The 16,941-nt window shown below is 39.9% G+C and overlaps 1 protein-coding gene across 2 annotated transcripts; it reads right to left on the reverse strand.

The window, feature by feature from the left end:
* Positions 1-7,255: 7,255 nt before the first annotated feature.
* Positions 7,256-14,717, reverse strand: LIG4 (DNA ligase 4). Of its 2 annotated transcripts, none has more exons than XM_044779715.2 (2): positions 14,579-14,717; positions 7,256-11,116 (listed from the first exon to the last, which is right to left on the reverse strand). In XM_044779715.2, the coding sequence occupies exon 2, from the start codon at positions 11,086-11,088 to the stop codon at positions 8,353-8,355; it is 2,736 nt and encodes a 911-aa protein (XP_044635650.2). In that variant the 5' UTR covers positions 11,089-11,116; positions 14,579-14,717; the 3' UTR covers positions 7,256-8,352. The 2 variants fall into 2 exon arrangements, with proteins under 2 accessions (XP_044635650.2, XP_014707624.3); XM_014852138.3 differs by having other exon boundaries at positions 14,224-14,668.
* Between the last annotated feature and the right edge of the window lie 2,224 nt (positions 14,718-16,941).

A 16,941-nucleotide genomic window follows, 5' to 3' on the forward strand; every position in this document is an offset into this window, starting at 1 on the left:
CTCCTGAATTTCTACACAGAACTTTCTCTATAAGAGGGGGCTCAGAGAAGGCAATCTGACAGGAAGCATGTTTGTATTGTTGCAAGAACCACAAGATGATTTCTCTTGAAGTGCATTTCTTTAGCATTAGTTTGTTCATACTTTCATTGACGTTAGAGATTAATAAAAATGTCAAGTCTATGAAAGATCATTTTATTTACATAAAATAGAGAACTCTCATATGCCTAAATCAAAATGTTTTTGGAAATGAGAAGCAATTCCTTGGAAAAGTCACTGCTAGATCAAATGTCATGATTGTCCCATGGATGTCCCCACCAGCTGCCCACCCATTCCATCTACCAACCAAATCATCATCCTGGCTCAACTTCCCATCATGAGAATAAGAGGCACACTAATGCATGAGGCCTAGATTAGCAGGAAACGGCTCTTGGACATACCAGAATGTTAGAGCTGGAAGGGATCTCAGAGATCATCATGTTTATGTTCTCCTGAACAACAGAGGTGCAGGAGGTTATGTGGCCTTTCAAAGGGTCAGATCTGGGGCTAGAATGCAACTCTTATTGCTGAATCAACACAATTTCCACTGCACCATGCTGCTTCATTTTTTCTCTCTTCAGTTTTTCCACATCTATTCAGTTTTTCTTCTCTCTGCTTTGTTTCTCTTACTTTCTCAACAAATCATCTCTTGCATGGGTCCTTTCTCTTTTCTGCCCCTCTCATCTCCTGTGTCTGTGTTGTCCTTTTTAGCTATTGAGGAGTTAACTGGTTCTTCCACACAGCTCTGTTGAACTTCATTAACCTTACCAGTGAGGAAAATTAGACTCAGGAAGAACAGATAGAAAGCTACAGCAGTATTTTAGGTTATTAGAATCTGAATTAGGTAGTAGCGATGACAGTCACAATGATGGAGATAAAAGTAAAGATATACTCCTCATTAAGTAAAAAGGGCTAACACTTTTATAGGGCCTGCCATGTGCCAGTCTCTATTCTAAATGCTTTAGGTATTTTAACTCATTTAGTCCTCCCAAGGACTCTGTGGGGAGGGTCTCTCCATTTTACAAATGAAGGAATACAGGACCTTGCCCACCTAGAGGAGAGATTCCAACCCAGGCCGTCTTGCTTCAGAGATCCTGCTATCAAATATCAGGATGTAAGTAGAATCTCCAGGGACACCCTGGATCTCTGGAAGTCTATGGGTCTCATGCGAAGAGTTCATAATATAGAAGATATGAGCTCTAAGAGTGGATGGATCACTCAGGCAAGAGAACATAGCATGAAAAGAAGAAGACAAAACAGAACAACATTTCAGATATAGATAAAATAATGTTTAAAAAATTAAAAAGGAACAAGAGTAAAAAGAAAACCCTATGGCAAAGATGATAAAGATGTAAAGATGATAAAGAAGTGAGGGAGGCAATTGTCTTGAACATCCCTTTTTCCCCTGGTTGTGGTGTCTTTGCTGATAAAAGTTTAATATTTTATGAAGTTAAACCTAACAACTTCTCCCCTGAGTTTAGGTTTCCAGTCACATCGTTTTTTTTCTTTTATATCTAATTCCTGAGATCTGTTACCTTATTTCTGAGTTCTTCTAACTCTGATATCTGTTGTTCTTTCATATCTCGTATCATTTTCTTAAGATCTAGGTTTTTTTGAAATAGCAGGTTACAATGTTGATCTGTCTTAGGGCCATTTCTTTGTTGCATACTTTAATTCTCTGTGGAAATGTTCTCCAAATTATTCTCTTTTATTCACATCATATCTTTGTACATTTAGCCTCAATACTTTCTGGTTGCTCATTTTTAGGTGAGATTAATTTCCTGAACATTTAGAGGAAAATATAGTTAACAGTAACTTTTCTAACTTCACAGAACTGTTACTTTTCCAAAATATGGTGGTTTTGCTTCTGAAAATGTTGTTTCTCTTTCTCCCCCCGCCCCACACCTTTATCTGGATGATCTATTGTATCTGTGTTGCCCACTTTTTATTCCACTCCCAGTAGTTTATCTTCTGTCCTGGGAAGAACAGGTGATGGTGGCTCAGTTTTGAGAATTCATAGGGTCTAGACTGTGCCAGGCCCTTCTCATTCAGTTAGGGCTCCTTTCTCTCACCTGCGAATGGGTTGGACAAAATCTCTCCCAGTTTCAGTGGGGGTTCTGCCTGGCCCACTGTGCTTTCCAGCAAGTACCTGCCACCTAGTTACGTAGTTTCTGGTTTCCTCAGGCCTCTCCGAGGCCCATATAATCCCTCTGTTTTCCTCACACAAACACTGGTCCCACGCAAGTCTTGTAGCTCACATGTTCACGCTCACCTCTTGCAGGCCTGGACTCATGGGGGTACATCACCACTGGTTCTGTTGTAAATGCTGTCCGTGGGTTTTGGGTTACTGTCTAGTTGCTCTGTCTGATTTTTATGTGGGAATTTGCAGAGACTGAAACACTATGGTGCCACTGCCACCATCATCCCCACATTCCAAAAGCTACTGGCTTTTCTGAAGCAGTCTCTTATCACATTTAAGCAGTCTCTTATTTTTATTTTACTTAGTTTTATCTCTTTAAGGCAGAATGCTGTTGAATTTCATATATCAATTTTTTAGTCTATTAATATAGTTGCATGATCTAATATATTTTTTAATATAAGATCATCCTCACTTTGTGAAAATTGAAGACCACTTGGAAATATTTTATTGCTCTTCTCTTTGCAATATTTAACATTTAAAAAATGTTATCGGGATGGTTTGCCTCTAACTATGTCGTCAATAGTTTTTAATATTTAAGCAATTTTATCTAAATAGAATTTACACAGAGTAAAATGTGCAAATCATAAGTTCAAGATTTTTAACAAATATATATATCTGTGTGATCAACACCTTCCCCAGAGGCAACTCTGTTCTGATTTGTTACCATAGATGAGTTTTGTCCGTTCCTGAACTTCAGATAAATGGAGTCATACAATGTGTACTCACTGATATCTGGCTTCTTTCACTGAATAATGGGGATCCATACATGCAATTGTGTGCACAGTGGTTGTTCTTTTTTGTTGTTGATGAGGAGTAGAGTTCCACTGTATGAATATACCATAATTTATTTATCCATTCTTCTGCTGATAGACACATGGGTTGTCTCCAGTTTCGCTATTATGAATAAAGTTTTGAACATTCTAACACAACTCATTTTGTAAACATAGTATTTTCCTTTCCCTCATGTAGATATCTTAGGGTGGATTTTCTGAGTCACAGAGTAGGTATATAACTTTATTTTAAAATCACCATTTTTTCAAAGTGGCACCATTTTATGCTCCCACTAAGAATTTATGAAAATTCTGTTTGCTCCAAATTCTGTGCTTTTGTTGTTAGGTGTCAGTATCAAGGTTATGAAACCCTAAGAAATGATTTGGGTAAACTTCCACGTTTTTTTCTGTGGTCCAAAACGTTTCAAGTATCAAAGGAATTATCTGTTCTTTTAAAGGCAATCCCCCAGGACATGTCACTCAGGAATCACCAGGGTTTATTTGGTTAAGCTGGCTCACGAGGTGGGTGTTCCTTTCTTTCTTCAATGCTCCAAGTACATCTCCCCACAAAATGATTATCTTTTCTTCTTGATGGAAGCTGTGTGTCTGTGCTCCCTTAATAGAATCTCCAACAAGCTCTTAAAATTGATGGGATGTAGCAAGAGAGAGGTCAAAGACTTTATAAGAAAATTATATATGTAATTTTAAGAGTGAAAAGCCAGGAAATGAAACTAGCAGTTTAGACAATTCTTTAAAACTGCCCGTGTGTGAAACGGACAATCAGTGAGAGAATACAGGGTTGTTTCAAGGCTGAGGGAGACAGTCTCTAGAGAACCAGGAAACCAGAGAAAGAAGGAATCGCTGATTATTCTCCTTCTCCGCTTCCCCACTAAAATCTAAATTAAATGAAGACAGGAGTTTCTGCTCATTTTGTTTATTGCTATTTGCCCAAGAACTGGAACAGTCCTGGCAGCTTAGAAGACATATTTGTGAACAAATAAAAGAGGCAAGGGGGTGCCATGGATTGAACGTCTGTGCCCTCCCAGAATCCGTATGTTGAAGCCCTCATGCTTAATGTGATGATGTTGCAGGTGGGGTCTTCGGGAGGTGATTAGGCTTAGATGAGCCCTTATTGGAAGATAAAGAGACTAGAGCTCCATCTTTCCTCCACCACGTGAAGATACAGCCAGGCAGCCATCTGTAAACCAGGAGCCCAACCTTGCTGGCACCGTGATCTTGGACTGCCAACTTCTAGAACCTTGAGAAATAAATTTTTGTTGTGGGATGGTATGTTTGTCTGGGATGGAAGCTTCCCGGTGGATGGTATTTTCATAATTTCAGCTCAAACTAACCCAGGGGGAATCAAGAAATTAGCCTTAGCCAGGAGCCTAAAACATCGTTTAAAATTCTTCACTTATCTTGAGCACCAGGTACAATCCATATTCTGTAGTGTGGCATTTAAGATCCTTCAAAAGCTATCCTATTTACCTAATCCCCCCCTCACACCTAAATCTGACTATTTTACAAATATCCCCCACACTTTTGTACTCCCCAGGGCTTTACTTAGAATTTTCCCTCTGCCAGGAAAACCTCCTAGACCACTGTGCTTGATGAAATTCTTATCTTTCCGGAATCCACTCACTTATTAATCCCCACAGGATTAGTTGACCTCCACTGGGGAGTCCTGGGTAAGTGCAACAGATAAAAGCTGGAAAGTCCCTCCTACATGCTGGGTGCTATAATTCTATCCTCAAACATTCTGGGTGAGATAGGTGCTGCTTCCATTGGAAAGTTCAGAAACTAAGGTTCAAAGAGGTTGTGATTTGCTTAAAATAACACAGATTTTTTTGTTTTTTGCTCAAAATAATACAGATAATTGGTGGCAGAACTGGAATTGACCCCAGATGACTAGATTCTAGTCTGTATTCTTTTCACTACAGTATATGGCTTACCAGGGCAACCCATCAAGCCTTTAACCAGGAAAACACTTGTCTTTTGGATTCCAGTTATCTTTATCTTCTAGTACACTGTGAACTCCTAGAGGGCAGAGACTGCCTTATTCTTTTCACCCAAATGACTACCAAAGAGAGTAAGAACTTACCATATCTTGGTTGAAAGTGAATGGTAGCAGTTGTTTTCAGAATAGCCTTCATGCTGAAAGAATTCCATATTAGACGCTTTAAAGCTACACTCAACCTATTTCCCCAACAGTGAAAATTCCAAGGGGCCAAAGCAGGCTTGTAGGAGCCGATTCCAGGCAAAGCACATGGGTACGCGGTAGCTGGTCCAGCCATCTGACTTTCAGAGAAAGTACGAATGAACTTTTTCAGGACATTTCTAAGTCATCAGGGCTGCAGAAAAAGGTGGAGGAGTTCTTGAACAGTAATTATCTTGTCCTGCCTTCTGACAAGAAACCATGGCCTTGGAGAATAGGAACAAAGTAGGTTTTTCAGTCAGCTTCAGAGGATTTATTCCACTATTTATCGAATGACTGATTGCAACAGTGCACAAAACAAAACCTGTGTCTTCATTCTTGGAGTTATAGACTAGTGGTAGGAAATACAGAGGTGGAAATACAGTGCCTTGGAAAAAAATAGAGTGTTGGGGGCGTGGATGGGGGAAACATGAGAGCTGAATGAGGTTCAAAGGAAAAGCAAAAAGATCAGAATATGGCGGGCAAGGGAGGTAACTGGTACGAAATGAAGACAGTGAGCTAATTGAAGCCAGCAATGCAGGACCATGTCCAACAGACCACGTTAAAGACTTCGGGAGTTACGAGTGATGGGGGTTCAGTGGCAGTGACCAGGGGAATAACATGATCTGGCTTGCACCTTCAAAAGTAAAAACTTTGTTCTGGAGAACAGGCAGCAGTTAAGCAAGAGTACAGGGAGGAAGGCCAAGGAGGAGGTCACTGAAGTCCAGTAATAGGGACGCAGACTGTGGTCACTGGTAAGAGTGGTGAGAGGTCATATTCCGAACATACTTGGAAGTTCTAGCCAACAAGATTGCTTTGTATTGGAGGCATGAGAATAGATGGGTCCAAGATGACTCTATGGTTTTTGGCTTGAGCAGCTGGGTGAATTCATGCACCATTTAGTGAGGACGGGAACACTGGGAAAGATCATAAGTGTGTTTAAGAAATCAAGAGTTCCATATGGAATATTTGTAGATGAACTTATGTGATCTAAGATTACTTCAAAATAATCCAGAGGTCTGTAGATATGAAAAAAGATTGACCACTGATAATTGTTGAGATTGGGTGATGTGTCCACGCAGGTTCATTACACTATTCTCTTTTTTGCATTTTAAATTTTTTCTATGATACAAATTTTAAAAATAGTTATAGTTAGACACATTATGTAAGAGAGGCCCATTAGACTTCATGTGGAGATGTTATGTAGCTAGTTAGATATGTGAACTAGAGGTTAGCAAAGAAATCAGAGCTAAAAATATGTGGAAGTTATCAGCATATTTTAAGTCATGAGACAGGATGAGACCATATGTGGAGTGAGTGAAAAGAGAGAACAGTCTCCAGTACTAAGAAACTGAACTCTCCAACATTTAGAGATGAGAAAGATGACAGGAATCTAAAAGGTATTTTTGCCAGGATTTTCCAATGCATAGCAAGTCACTAAAAAATACGTAACGTTGAATCAGCAATTCCATTTCCAGGAATTTATCTGAAACAAATAGGACTAGTGTACACAGACTATGTAAAAGATGTACTATAATGCCCCATAGGAAAAGAAAACAGGGGTGGTGGTGAAATAACCTAAAAGTTGAACAGTAATGGGCTAGGTGGATACACGACAGCACATTCAACAGAACATTGGGCAGCAATGACAAATGATGTAGGTATATTTTAGTGACCTGTAAATATTTTCACAACGTATTGAGAAAAGCTAATCAAATAAAGCATTATAGTTTGGTTTATACTTATTTGTTAACACTGTAAATATGTATTTTGCACTTTCCTTACTATCAATAACTTAAAATAGTAAATATTATCTTTGGTGGCAAAATTATGTATCCTTCCCCCCACTACACTTATTTGGTAACTTTTCTCAATAAACACTATAAAAATATACAAGTTTAAAATTTTTAATAAAATTCATTCAGTAATATGACATACAAAGAACCTTAAATAGGAACCTGATTTGAATCAGTCAAAAATTATATTGATACCCTAACATCTATCTGACTGAAATAACTACTAGGAATTGTTTTAAATTAAATACACTATAAGAAATTATTGTAATAGTATATTAAATATTTTATTTAAATTAAGGAATAAAACAAAATTACATACATTTTTTCCACTGTTTGGATAAAATTTCAAATTACTTACAAATAATCTACACACAGTTCCTCAGGTATCAAATTTCAAGTATTTCAGTGGTGTCATGTAAACATAGTTTTCAAAATGCATAGGCTGTATTCCAAAATTTGGCATATAAGTCCAGATGCAATATATACTCTATATACTGACTTTAAATGACCTAAGGATACAATCATTTTAAATAGGCAAAGCAATTTACTTCTCTATAATGAAAGTTATAATACACTTGCCATTTTGACACCTACTCAATGGATCATATCTAGGAAATTCACACCTTATGAATTCTATTTATACTGGAGTATGAATTCACATAAAAATACTTTCTTTAAAACATGCTCTATTTTAGAAAAATAATTTAAAATTGCAAGGTTTTTTTAAAATCAAACTACTTTCAAGTTTTTAGATCAAGTTCCATCCAACTTCCCCAATTTAGCTAATGACATCATTAATAAAGTCTTACTCATAAACTTGAACTGCACCTTAAAAAGTAAATTTGTTTACAACATTTCACACTTAAAAGAAAAATTTTTAGTATTCAATCTAAAAGACACATTTTTGCAAGTCCAGTTCTAACAACTCTGCTTTTTCTTGCAATGCTTTTATTAGATAAAAACTATTATTAAATTTTCTATTTGACCTCAGAAAATCCTGTTTAGGTCAATACTTTTAATGACTTTAAAAGCTTCTAAATATATCTTATTAATATTTCAGTCAAAATTCTAGATTTCTATAGAGATATTATATAAATACCTCTTCTTTAAACTGTTTATTTGATCTTGGTTATAAAAATCATCAAATACTACGCTGCTAAAAGAATTTTTTCTTTCTTGGCTTTGAGCCATTGTCTTTTCTATCTCTAAAGTTAAAATTATCATGTTCCTATACCTAATAATACTATTTAAGCATAAATTTTAAGAGAGAATAAAATGTAGTTTAATATTTTATCATTACCACCTGTTGCAATGAGCTGGCCAGATCAGAGGCTTTCCTCACTAGAACAGCTGGCTTTAAACCAAATATTGATTTTCCTCCTGTAACTCACACTTGTCTATTGAATCAGTTACCCAACCTTCTTGCAGGATTTTAAACTTTCTCTTAAGAGTCCTTCGAAAAGCTTTAAAAGCTGCAACACGACTATGATCCTCCCCAATGATTACATGAGACACACCCTCAGCTAAACGAGAAACTACTTTTGCTCCATGAAATCGAAGCTCCAAGGCTGTAACAGCTAATCTTGTTCCTTCGATTTTGGTACTCAAGTCACTAATAACAGTATACAAGTCCAAATAAATGGTGTGGTGTCGAAACATACTGAGAGGAGAGTGGTCCCAGGAATATCGATATTCTAAATCAGCAATCACAGAAGCCATCTCTTTAGGAGTCTGTTCACTACAATTTTTGATTCCCGAGAACACTTCCTTCAGTTGGTTCACGTCTGTATCAACAAAGTAACTATCACCATAGCAATCATATTCACGGGCAAAATGTTCTTTTGTTGATGGGCACATATGAATCATAAAGCGAGGCTGCCATGGCACACAGCTTTTGGTCTTAAAACACTCTAACAGCCACTCAGGCTTGACAACATCATGCTTATTTGAAGAAATGATGTTTTTCACTCTGATGTTCTCAGATCCTGCGATCACACAGTATGTGTCAGGGCCAGGATTTTGTACTATATAACCACCAAATTCTGCAATTCTATTCTCCAGATCAGGCTTTGGATGGTTGTCTATTCCACTCATAACACAAAACTCCACATCTTCAAACATATTAGAAACTTTGTTTATGTTAGAAAGGTTAGGTGCTTTTAAGTGCTCGATAATTCCAATAACTTTCTTAATCTTTGGGGCAGATTTCCGCTTCTTTTCTTGTGGTTCTTCATCACCACCTACATAAAGGTGTTTGGACGCCAGCTTTCCAGATGCCTTCCCTCGAAGCTGTTCCAAGTCATCCAGAGTCAGGCATTCATGCCACTCTTTGTCTTCTCTTATCTTCTCAATTCGTGGAAAACGCAACGTGCAGCCAGTTTTATACATATCACTGGAAACAATCTCTGTTGCCTTAATCTGAACAATGACAGAATTACAAGGCTCAATGTACACTTCAGGCTTCTCTATCCCACATAAAATGCTACTTGGTGGAGCTTTTTTATGAAAAGGCTTCCAATGTTGGGCCAATTTCAAACCCAGATCATACAGTTCTTTCATGGTGTAACCTGAGCCAACACGACACAGGGTATGAAACACTGATGGTTTTTCACCAGCAGGGGGTTTCTCTGCTACAGCACACAAAAAATGAGACATCATTCCACCCCGAGAGCCTTTACCCCAATAGCCTCCGACAATTAGGATGTCCAGTTCATCTGTCAGTCCATTTACATACTCTGGTTTAATTTTCAACCATCCTTCACCTCTTTTGTCTGGCTTATAAACGGATAGAGGATGTTTTATCATGATTCCCTCTTCTCTTTTATCTATTGCTTCATTCAAAGCATCAATTACTTCTTGCTTTGTATGAGCTTGCATTTTTTGTACTATTTCTATTCTACCTGGTATCGGCATAAAAATACTACTAAGAATTTCATACCTCTTTCTTAGGGTCTCACGTCCTAGCTTTTTATTATTAACCATCAACACATCAAAGACACAATAACAAGTCTGCAGATCAGAATCTTCTACCATTCTTTTAATATCAAACTTATTCCCCTTTTGCATAAAAGTTTGTGTATTAGGGTTGTAGGCCATCATCTCACCATCAAGAATACAGATTTGTATATCTGGTTGGAATGCATTATGAATGAATGGTGTAAGAGAACCTTCCTGTGGAGAATCACCAAACTGATCCGTATAGTCATAGCCATTTCGGGAGAAGTACTGGTATACATCCCCATGCTTGTGCATTTGCATACGCTCGCCATCTAGCTTGGTTTCAATGTAGAAACTCTGGTGTTTCATGTCCTTCTCAATTCGCTCAATATTTGCGATAGCAGCTAGCATTGGTTTAAAAGCCGAGAATAAAGTGATAGAAATATCACTGAGTCCTATCAAAGGATCATGCAGTTGCCTACAAACTTTCTCCAGATCTGTGGTGACATTATGCAACTCAGCAGCATCATTGTGAAAAGCAGAAAATACAGTTTGCTCACTAACACCAAGCTTTAGGTCCTTTACAATCATCCGTATGAGCCACTTTTGTTCAAGTGCTGAACTCTGAGTGATAAGCTGAAGAAGACTCTTCTTTATTAGGTCCTTTCTTTTGGCAGAATTATTGCTGGCAACTGAGTCTAAAATGTCGTTTACTTGCTGTATGGTTAAACTTCCTTTCGGTAAAGATCTTGGTTTCAACACAAAGTATGCAATGGTTGCAAAGTCTCCAGTATCTCCACGAGTTCCAGTAGGTGTTCTGTAATTTAAAAGTTTAAGGGCATCTTTTCCATCTCTAGGTAAATTAAGCAATTCAATATAAAGCTTAGCAAGCATCGTTTCTTTGATTCCATAGGCCATTCTCTCTCTTTCTAGCTGAGGAAGAATCAGTCTCATTGCTGGATAAAAAGAGTCTGTGACATCTTTTTGGTTCTTATGAAGAGCATCATGAAATTTTCTCCAAGAATCTAAAAATTCTTTAAAGTGTCTGATTTTTTCTGCACGTCCTTTACTTTTCTGTATTCGTTCTAAAGTTGAACACAAATCTGCAAAAGGAACGTGGGATGCAACAGTTTGCGAAGTTTGTGAGGCAGCCATGGAAGCGACGGGGAATCTTCCGGTTTAACTAATAAAGCAAAAAGAGAATAACTTTAAGTAAAAGGTAAAATTCAACTAAATATGTAAAGACCTTACGGAGAGTGCTTGGTTCAAGATAAATGGTTATTAATGTTTGCTAAATGAAAACAGATCAATGCTATAAATGGTGTCTCTTTGCAACCTCTACATTTAATGAAAATCACCTATTTTACTCCGATCCTATTTAGTGTTTATTATCAAAAGTATCACCAGCCCCATTCCCTTTATTTACAATACTGAAATTAATCATTTTAATTACCTTTCTCCTTAAATTCCAACTTTCACTGAAGTAATTATTCCATTCCTTAATTATTTAGCACATAATGCAAAAGGATATTGCTGTGCTAACAGAAAAACAAATCAGGCTCAATTCCCTCCATTTCTGGGCTTCTGAGGTAAGGCCTCTCCTTACAGATCTCCTCTTTTTCTGTCACACTACCACACAGCACCAGAAACAAAACTTTTTGACACAGATGCTTTTAACAAATCTCTAGCCCACTGAATTGAAATCCGGCTTTCTAGGAAGCTTCAACTCCTACATAGACAGGGCCCTTCACAAAAAAACCTGGTGTCCTCTTCTTCCAGCCAAACAAGCCGACAAGTATGCTTACTGGCACTTCACCATCACTCGCTGTGCCAAATGACTCCAGCATCCAAAACCCAACCCAAAACACCCATCCCATGAAGTCCGCACCTGATCTCTCTCTTTTAACTCTATTTTATCGCAGTTACTTACAGTTTTATAAACTGAAACTCATTCGCACACTTTTTTTGTTCATACTCCCAGGCCGGTTATGCCCCAACCATTCGCTGTCTACACATGAGCAAGGCACCAGGCTATGGGCACAGGCTGTCTGTTTCTGCCTTGAGAAAGCAGACACTCCGTAAAGACAAAGGGATGTCATGGGGACTAGTTATAAAATGTTAAGGGCTTTAACAAAAATAAAACAAAAGTAAAACGTCATGAGACGGACCTTTTCACTGAAGCATCTTCCAAACTCAGAGAGGAAACAATGGGTACCTAGCTGGGCTACGGCCTAGAGTACTTCCTAAAGTGGTCACCACGAGTAGGAAATTTCTTTGCAGTTTTAAATATTCATGCAGGTTCTATTAGAATCTATTAGATATCAGAGCTATTTTAATATGGTTTAAACTATGTAACACTAAAATGAACTAACTTTTCCAAAAAAGACTTCAAGCAAAAATGTGTGCTCCAGTAATATAAACCATGTCTTATCTTGTGGTGTCAGACACCTCCCGACACATGCCCAGAGCAGCTTCACAGGGAGTGGGCACCACATAGCGTAGAGAGCAGGAGATGCCCCTACTCCAGCAAACAAAAGACAATCACACACACCATCCGCACAAGGCTACATTATCTAACATGCAGCACAAGAACTCGAAGGGCTAATTACAGTTACTGGGTTTACTAAACCGCGAGTCTCCGGAGGTCAGAAACTGTCTCATAATGTGCCAACAGCACCTGGCACGTAGGAGGTTTGCTTGCTGCATGAATTCCTGGAGCTGAGTTCCTGGAAAATCACACTAAGGAAAGCTAGGAGCTGGTTTCACAAACATGCTCCCCAAACGCCTGGTGGGATTCAGTTTGATTACAAACAACTCAGCAGCTACAACTGCACTGGGCAAGTTTCACCACAACCATTTTGGTGGCCTACAGGGAATAAAGCTGCACTTCTCAGTCTGACTCCTGACAAAGGAAACCCAACTTCTGCTGAGTTGGTTAGACCAAAAGATAAACCCATGACAGACCCCGTTCCTGAGACTTTTATCTCTGAATATGGTACCCGCTTCCCCTCACTGTGTCTCCTCTGCATAACTGACTACACCACCTGGTTAACTATGTTCAACGTCCTACCTCTCAAAACATGCTCCCTCAAGCCAGTACATTATAGCATATAACATTATATTTACAATTTATACATAACGCATATAAAGTGAAGTATGTTAAGAAATACTTCTTTGAATGTTCAAGATTAGTATAGTTTCTGATCTATCTGTAGATTCTGTACGGTCCCAAAGTCAAAGTTTCCCTCAACAGGTCCCAGGCAAAGACTCAGATGACTTTATAATCATGTTGAAATCCAGGTAACAACGTGGATATACATGCATCATAAAACTGTTATATAGATAACAAGGATTCTAAAATTAGTATAAAATGAATAGGCTTAAATATTTTTACTTATTAAAATTGCATAAAAAGTCAAATTTTAGTATTTCCACTGCTTTGTATATGCTATTTTTATTTTCTGGATTCTGATGTTTTCAATTTGCAAAAAAACAAAACAGAGAAGTCAGTGGTTAGGGCCCAGGCTTTGGAGTCCAATAAATCTGAGTTCAACTGTGGACTCTAACGTTTAACAGCTCTGTGATATGGGGCAACGATTAAGCTTCAGTTTCTTCAAGTGTAAAATGGAGTTAATAACCAGGCAGAAATTAGAATGACATCTGATAATTTACAGAAGGTGCTTAACACATTCCCTGGCATTTAGGGAGCCCTTGATCAATTTTAATACTATAATGCTTGTTGACCTAAGCAACATTTAAAATATAAATATTACAAAATACTAAGCAAATAAGAAGGGGGGGGACGCTTCGCTTTTTGATAATGATAAGCAAAGCTTTCAAGAGAATGAATACAAGTAATCAGTACACAATAATGACTCATCAGCCATTCGGCTGCCGCCTGCACAACCAAACACACTAGCAAGGTTGCATTAAGTGAATACGGGAGATGATTCACTGCTATTTCATTGGAGAGAAAGTGACTGGTACTATCGAAGCTTCCTTCGTGCAACCCTTGACAAGACGCAGGGTTCACAGCAGCCTACCTTTCACCACACTTGGTGACGTTTTGGGAGAATCCCGGCAGAAAGAAATTAGCGGTGAAAAACTGCCAGAAGGCTGTGGGATCCGGGAAGTTAATGAAAGACAAAGGGTAGAACAGAAATAAAGTAATTCCCTCCAACTCCACCCGTTCACTCCTGTAAAGTCACTGGAGGGGTCCTCACCACTCCTCTGCCCCCAAACCCTCAACAGAGGCCAGCTGAATCCCGAGCCTTGGACACGCGGCCTTACCTCTCGTCCCCAGCGGCCGGGTGGTCGTCACAACCACAACGTATGCAATGAAGGCAGCCCCCACCGTTCTCGAGAGTCAAACGCGGCAGAAACTAGTCCCCTCGCCCCACGTCCCAGGGCTGGGGGTCTACATCAAGAGCCCCGAACAAGCACCCGGGGTCCGAGGCAGCGCGGTCGCCGAGGAGTCCGCGCCCCGACCTGCGAAGCCGGGGGCGGGGAGCTGCAGCGCTTTCAGTCCAGGAGTAAGAAGAAAACCAACTTTTCACACCACAGGAGTTTGCGGGACCGAGAAGACGCGAGGCGGCCCCCTCCTGCTTTGCTCACCCTGCCCAGCGCCCGCCGGCCCAGACCTCACCTCCGCTCGCTCCGGGGACCATCAGGCCCCTCCTCGGCGGAGCCTCGGCACACACCTGCCAGCTGACGCGAAGCCCCGGGCTCCCGCACCAAACCGGAAGCCCGAACCCGAGGAGCCGGTTCCGCTAGCTGCTCCTGGCGCAGGCGCAGGCGCCACCTGCGGGCGGGCGAGGCCGTGACGGCACGGTGATAATGTGCGCACGCGCAGTGGCGGGCGGGATGGGCCCTGCGAGGAGTGCCCACTTTGCGCGGCTGCAGAGGACCCGAGGTTGCCCTGGTTACGGTGTGACTACTAGCATTATTCCCGTTAGCCTCAGCAGCAGGTGCTCATTGCAAGCATCTGACCCACAAGAGTGTATTTCGTCGCTGAGACGCAAGAACACTTTGTGCACTGGCTCCTTATGGGGACCACGAGCCTGAGCCCTTTTTGCTTGGCCCGCTCCTTAGTAAGTGACAGCCTCTCACAGTGGTGTTCCCTGTATGTAAACAGGGGTACCCACACTCATCTTGCCAATTAGTTATGAAAGCGCCCAGGGGAGATGAGGACATCTCTCCCCAAACGCCTGCTATTTCATTTAAATGGGAATATAAGATTTTGCAAAATTGTCTAAGGCTGTCCTTTCCTACTTGTTTTCATGATGGTGCAACTTTGATGTGAGTTTTTGTCTCAATGCAAAAATAATACATAACTCATAATAATACATAATATATAATTTGTAATTCACAATACATAAAGAAACAGTTGCATGCCCAGAAATCAACTATGAACTCTTCTAGGATCTATTCAAGGATCCAAAAGAAGCTACTCAACAAACATTTCTTGACCAACTACTATGATACAGTAACTGTGCTAGGTATGCAGGACTGAGAAACAACAAGCCCAGTCCCTATGTTCTAGGAGCTGTTGATTTCTACCAGTATTTTGTTACAGTTTTTCCACTTCCTCCAAGGAGAATTGAGGAATTATTCATAAAGGGGGGGAGGGGCACAACTTTTAGAATTATTTCCTTTGCCATAAAATATTGTTGCCTTAAAATGAAAGTGAAATTTTGCTGCCACAGGCTGAGAAAACACTTTAGAGCTGTTAAGTGTCCTTAGGGGTTGTCTAATCAAAAACGTCATTTTATAAACTGATACATTTAATTCACAGCACAAGTTTGCAGTAGAGCTAGACTTAGGGTTCCTTCTAGCCCAACGACATTCAATTAATTTCTTTCTATGTCTAGCTCACCTAAGTTTTCTACATATTTCTCTGAAATCACTTATGCAGCTGTGAAGTGACATGATACTGTATTGTGAGTAATTTCTCTACCTCCTATTCAACTTAATTATGAATTTACTTTGGAGGCGCACCCAACAAGGTTAAGTTAGAGGAACCTCCCCCCCACCACACGCCCATCTTATGAGAGGGCACTTGCCTGTGCACATTTGTACCTTGTTCAACATCCGAGCTCCTAAAATATCAGATACTACATTTTGTATTAGTGACATAAGAGAAGAACCATGAATTATGAAACTAGACAAACTCCAAGTTGATTCCAATCCCAGTCTCCAATTTACCATGTTATTTTAGCCATTCTAACGCCTGGTTCAAAAAGAACCAAGAGCTTTTCATTAAGTATCTGCTAGAGTTGCTGTATTAGTTTATTTGTGTAAGTGGTTTATCTTAGTGCATGGCACTTATTAGGTGATCAAGAACGGGGAGCAATTATCAAGTGCCCTGCTTTGACCTGGAGTTCTCCATCTTATAGCAGGATACGATTTTTTAAAAAAAAATTATGAAATGTTCTCTGTATATATAAAATAGGATACAGGGAATAGGGAATGACCAAGGGAGGGGAACAGACATCTGAATATAAACAATTCAATACAACTTAGTGCCCAGGGGAGATGACAGTGAAGCTAACGAAGCTCAAACTTCAGAGGCCCATTTGCATGGCCACTTCCAAGGCCCTGGTTGCGGGGGACGAAGGGGAGATCCTAATGATGTTCCCGTGGTCTTGTGCTTTGGAAAAACTTGCAAAAATAAGACAAATTTGCATTCTTTTTCTTTAAAAGGGCCCTCTAAATCCTCTAAGGTTCGGGCCTCACAAGACCTGCATCCGCCCGTGAGGGCCCACTCTGATAAGAGGTAGGAGAGGGCTAGGTCCGGAGAAGACCAAAAGAGAAAAATAGTTACGGAAGCGCTTTAAGTACTGGAACTCACTCCTATACCGTTAACAACCCTATCAAGCAGACGCACTTTCTTCTGTAAGAACTGCGATCCACAGAGAGATCTGGTGGCCTCCGAGCTCTCACTCCCGGGCCTCGGATGCGGGGCGGGAGGCCTCCCGATGCTCCGTGGGCGGAGAAACCGCGGGGCAG

This window comes from Equus asinus, chromosome 11 (genome assembly GCF_041296235.1).
Source record: "Equus asinus isolate D_3611 breed Donkey chromosome 11, EquAss-T2T_v2, whole genome shotgun sequence".
Classification (NCBI taxonomy): Eukaryota; Metazoa; Chordata; class Mammalia; order Perissodactyla; family Equidae; genus Equus; species Equus asinus.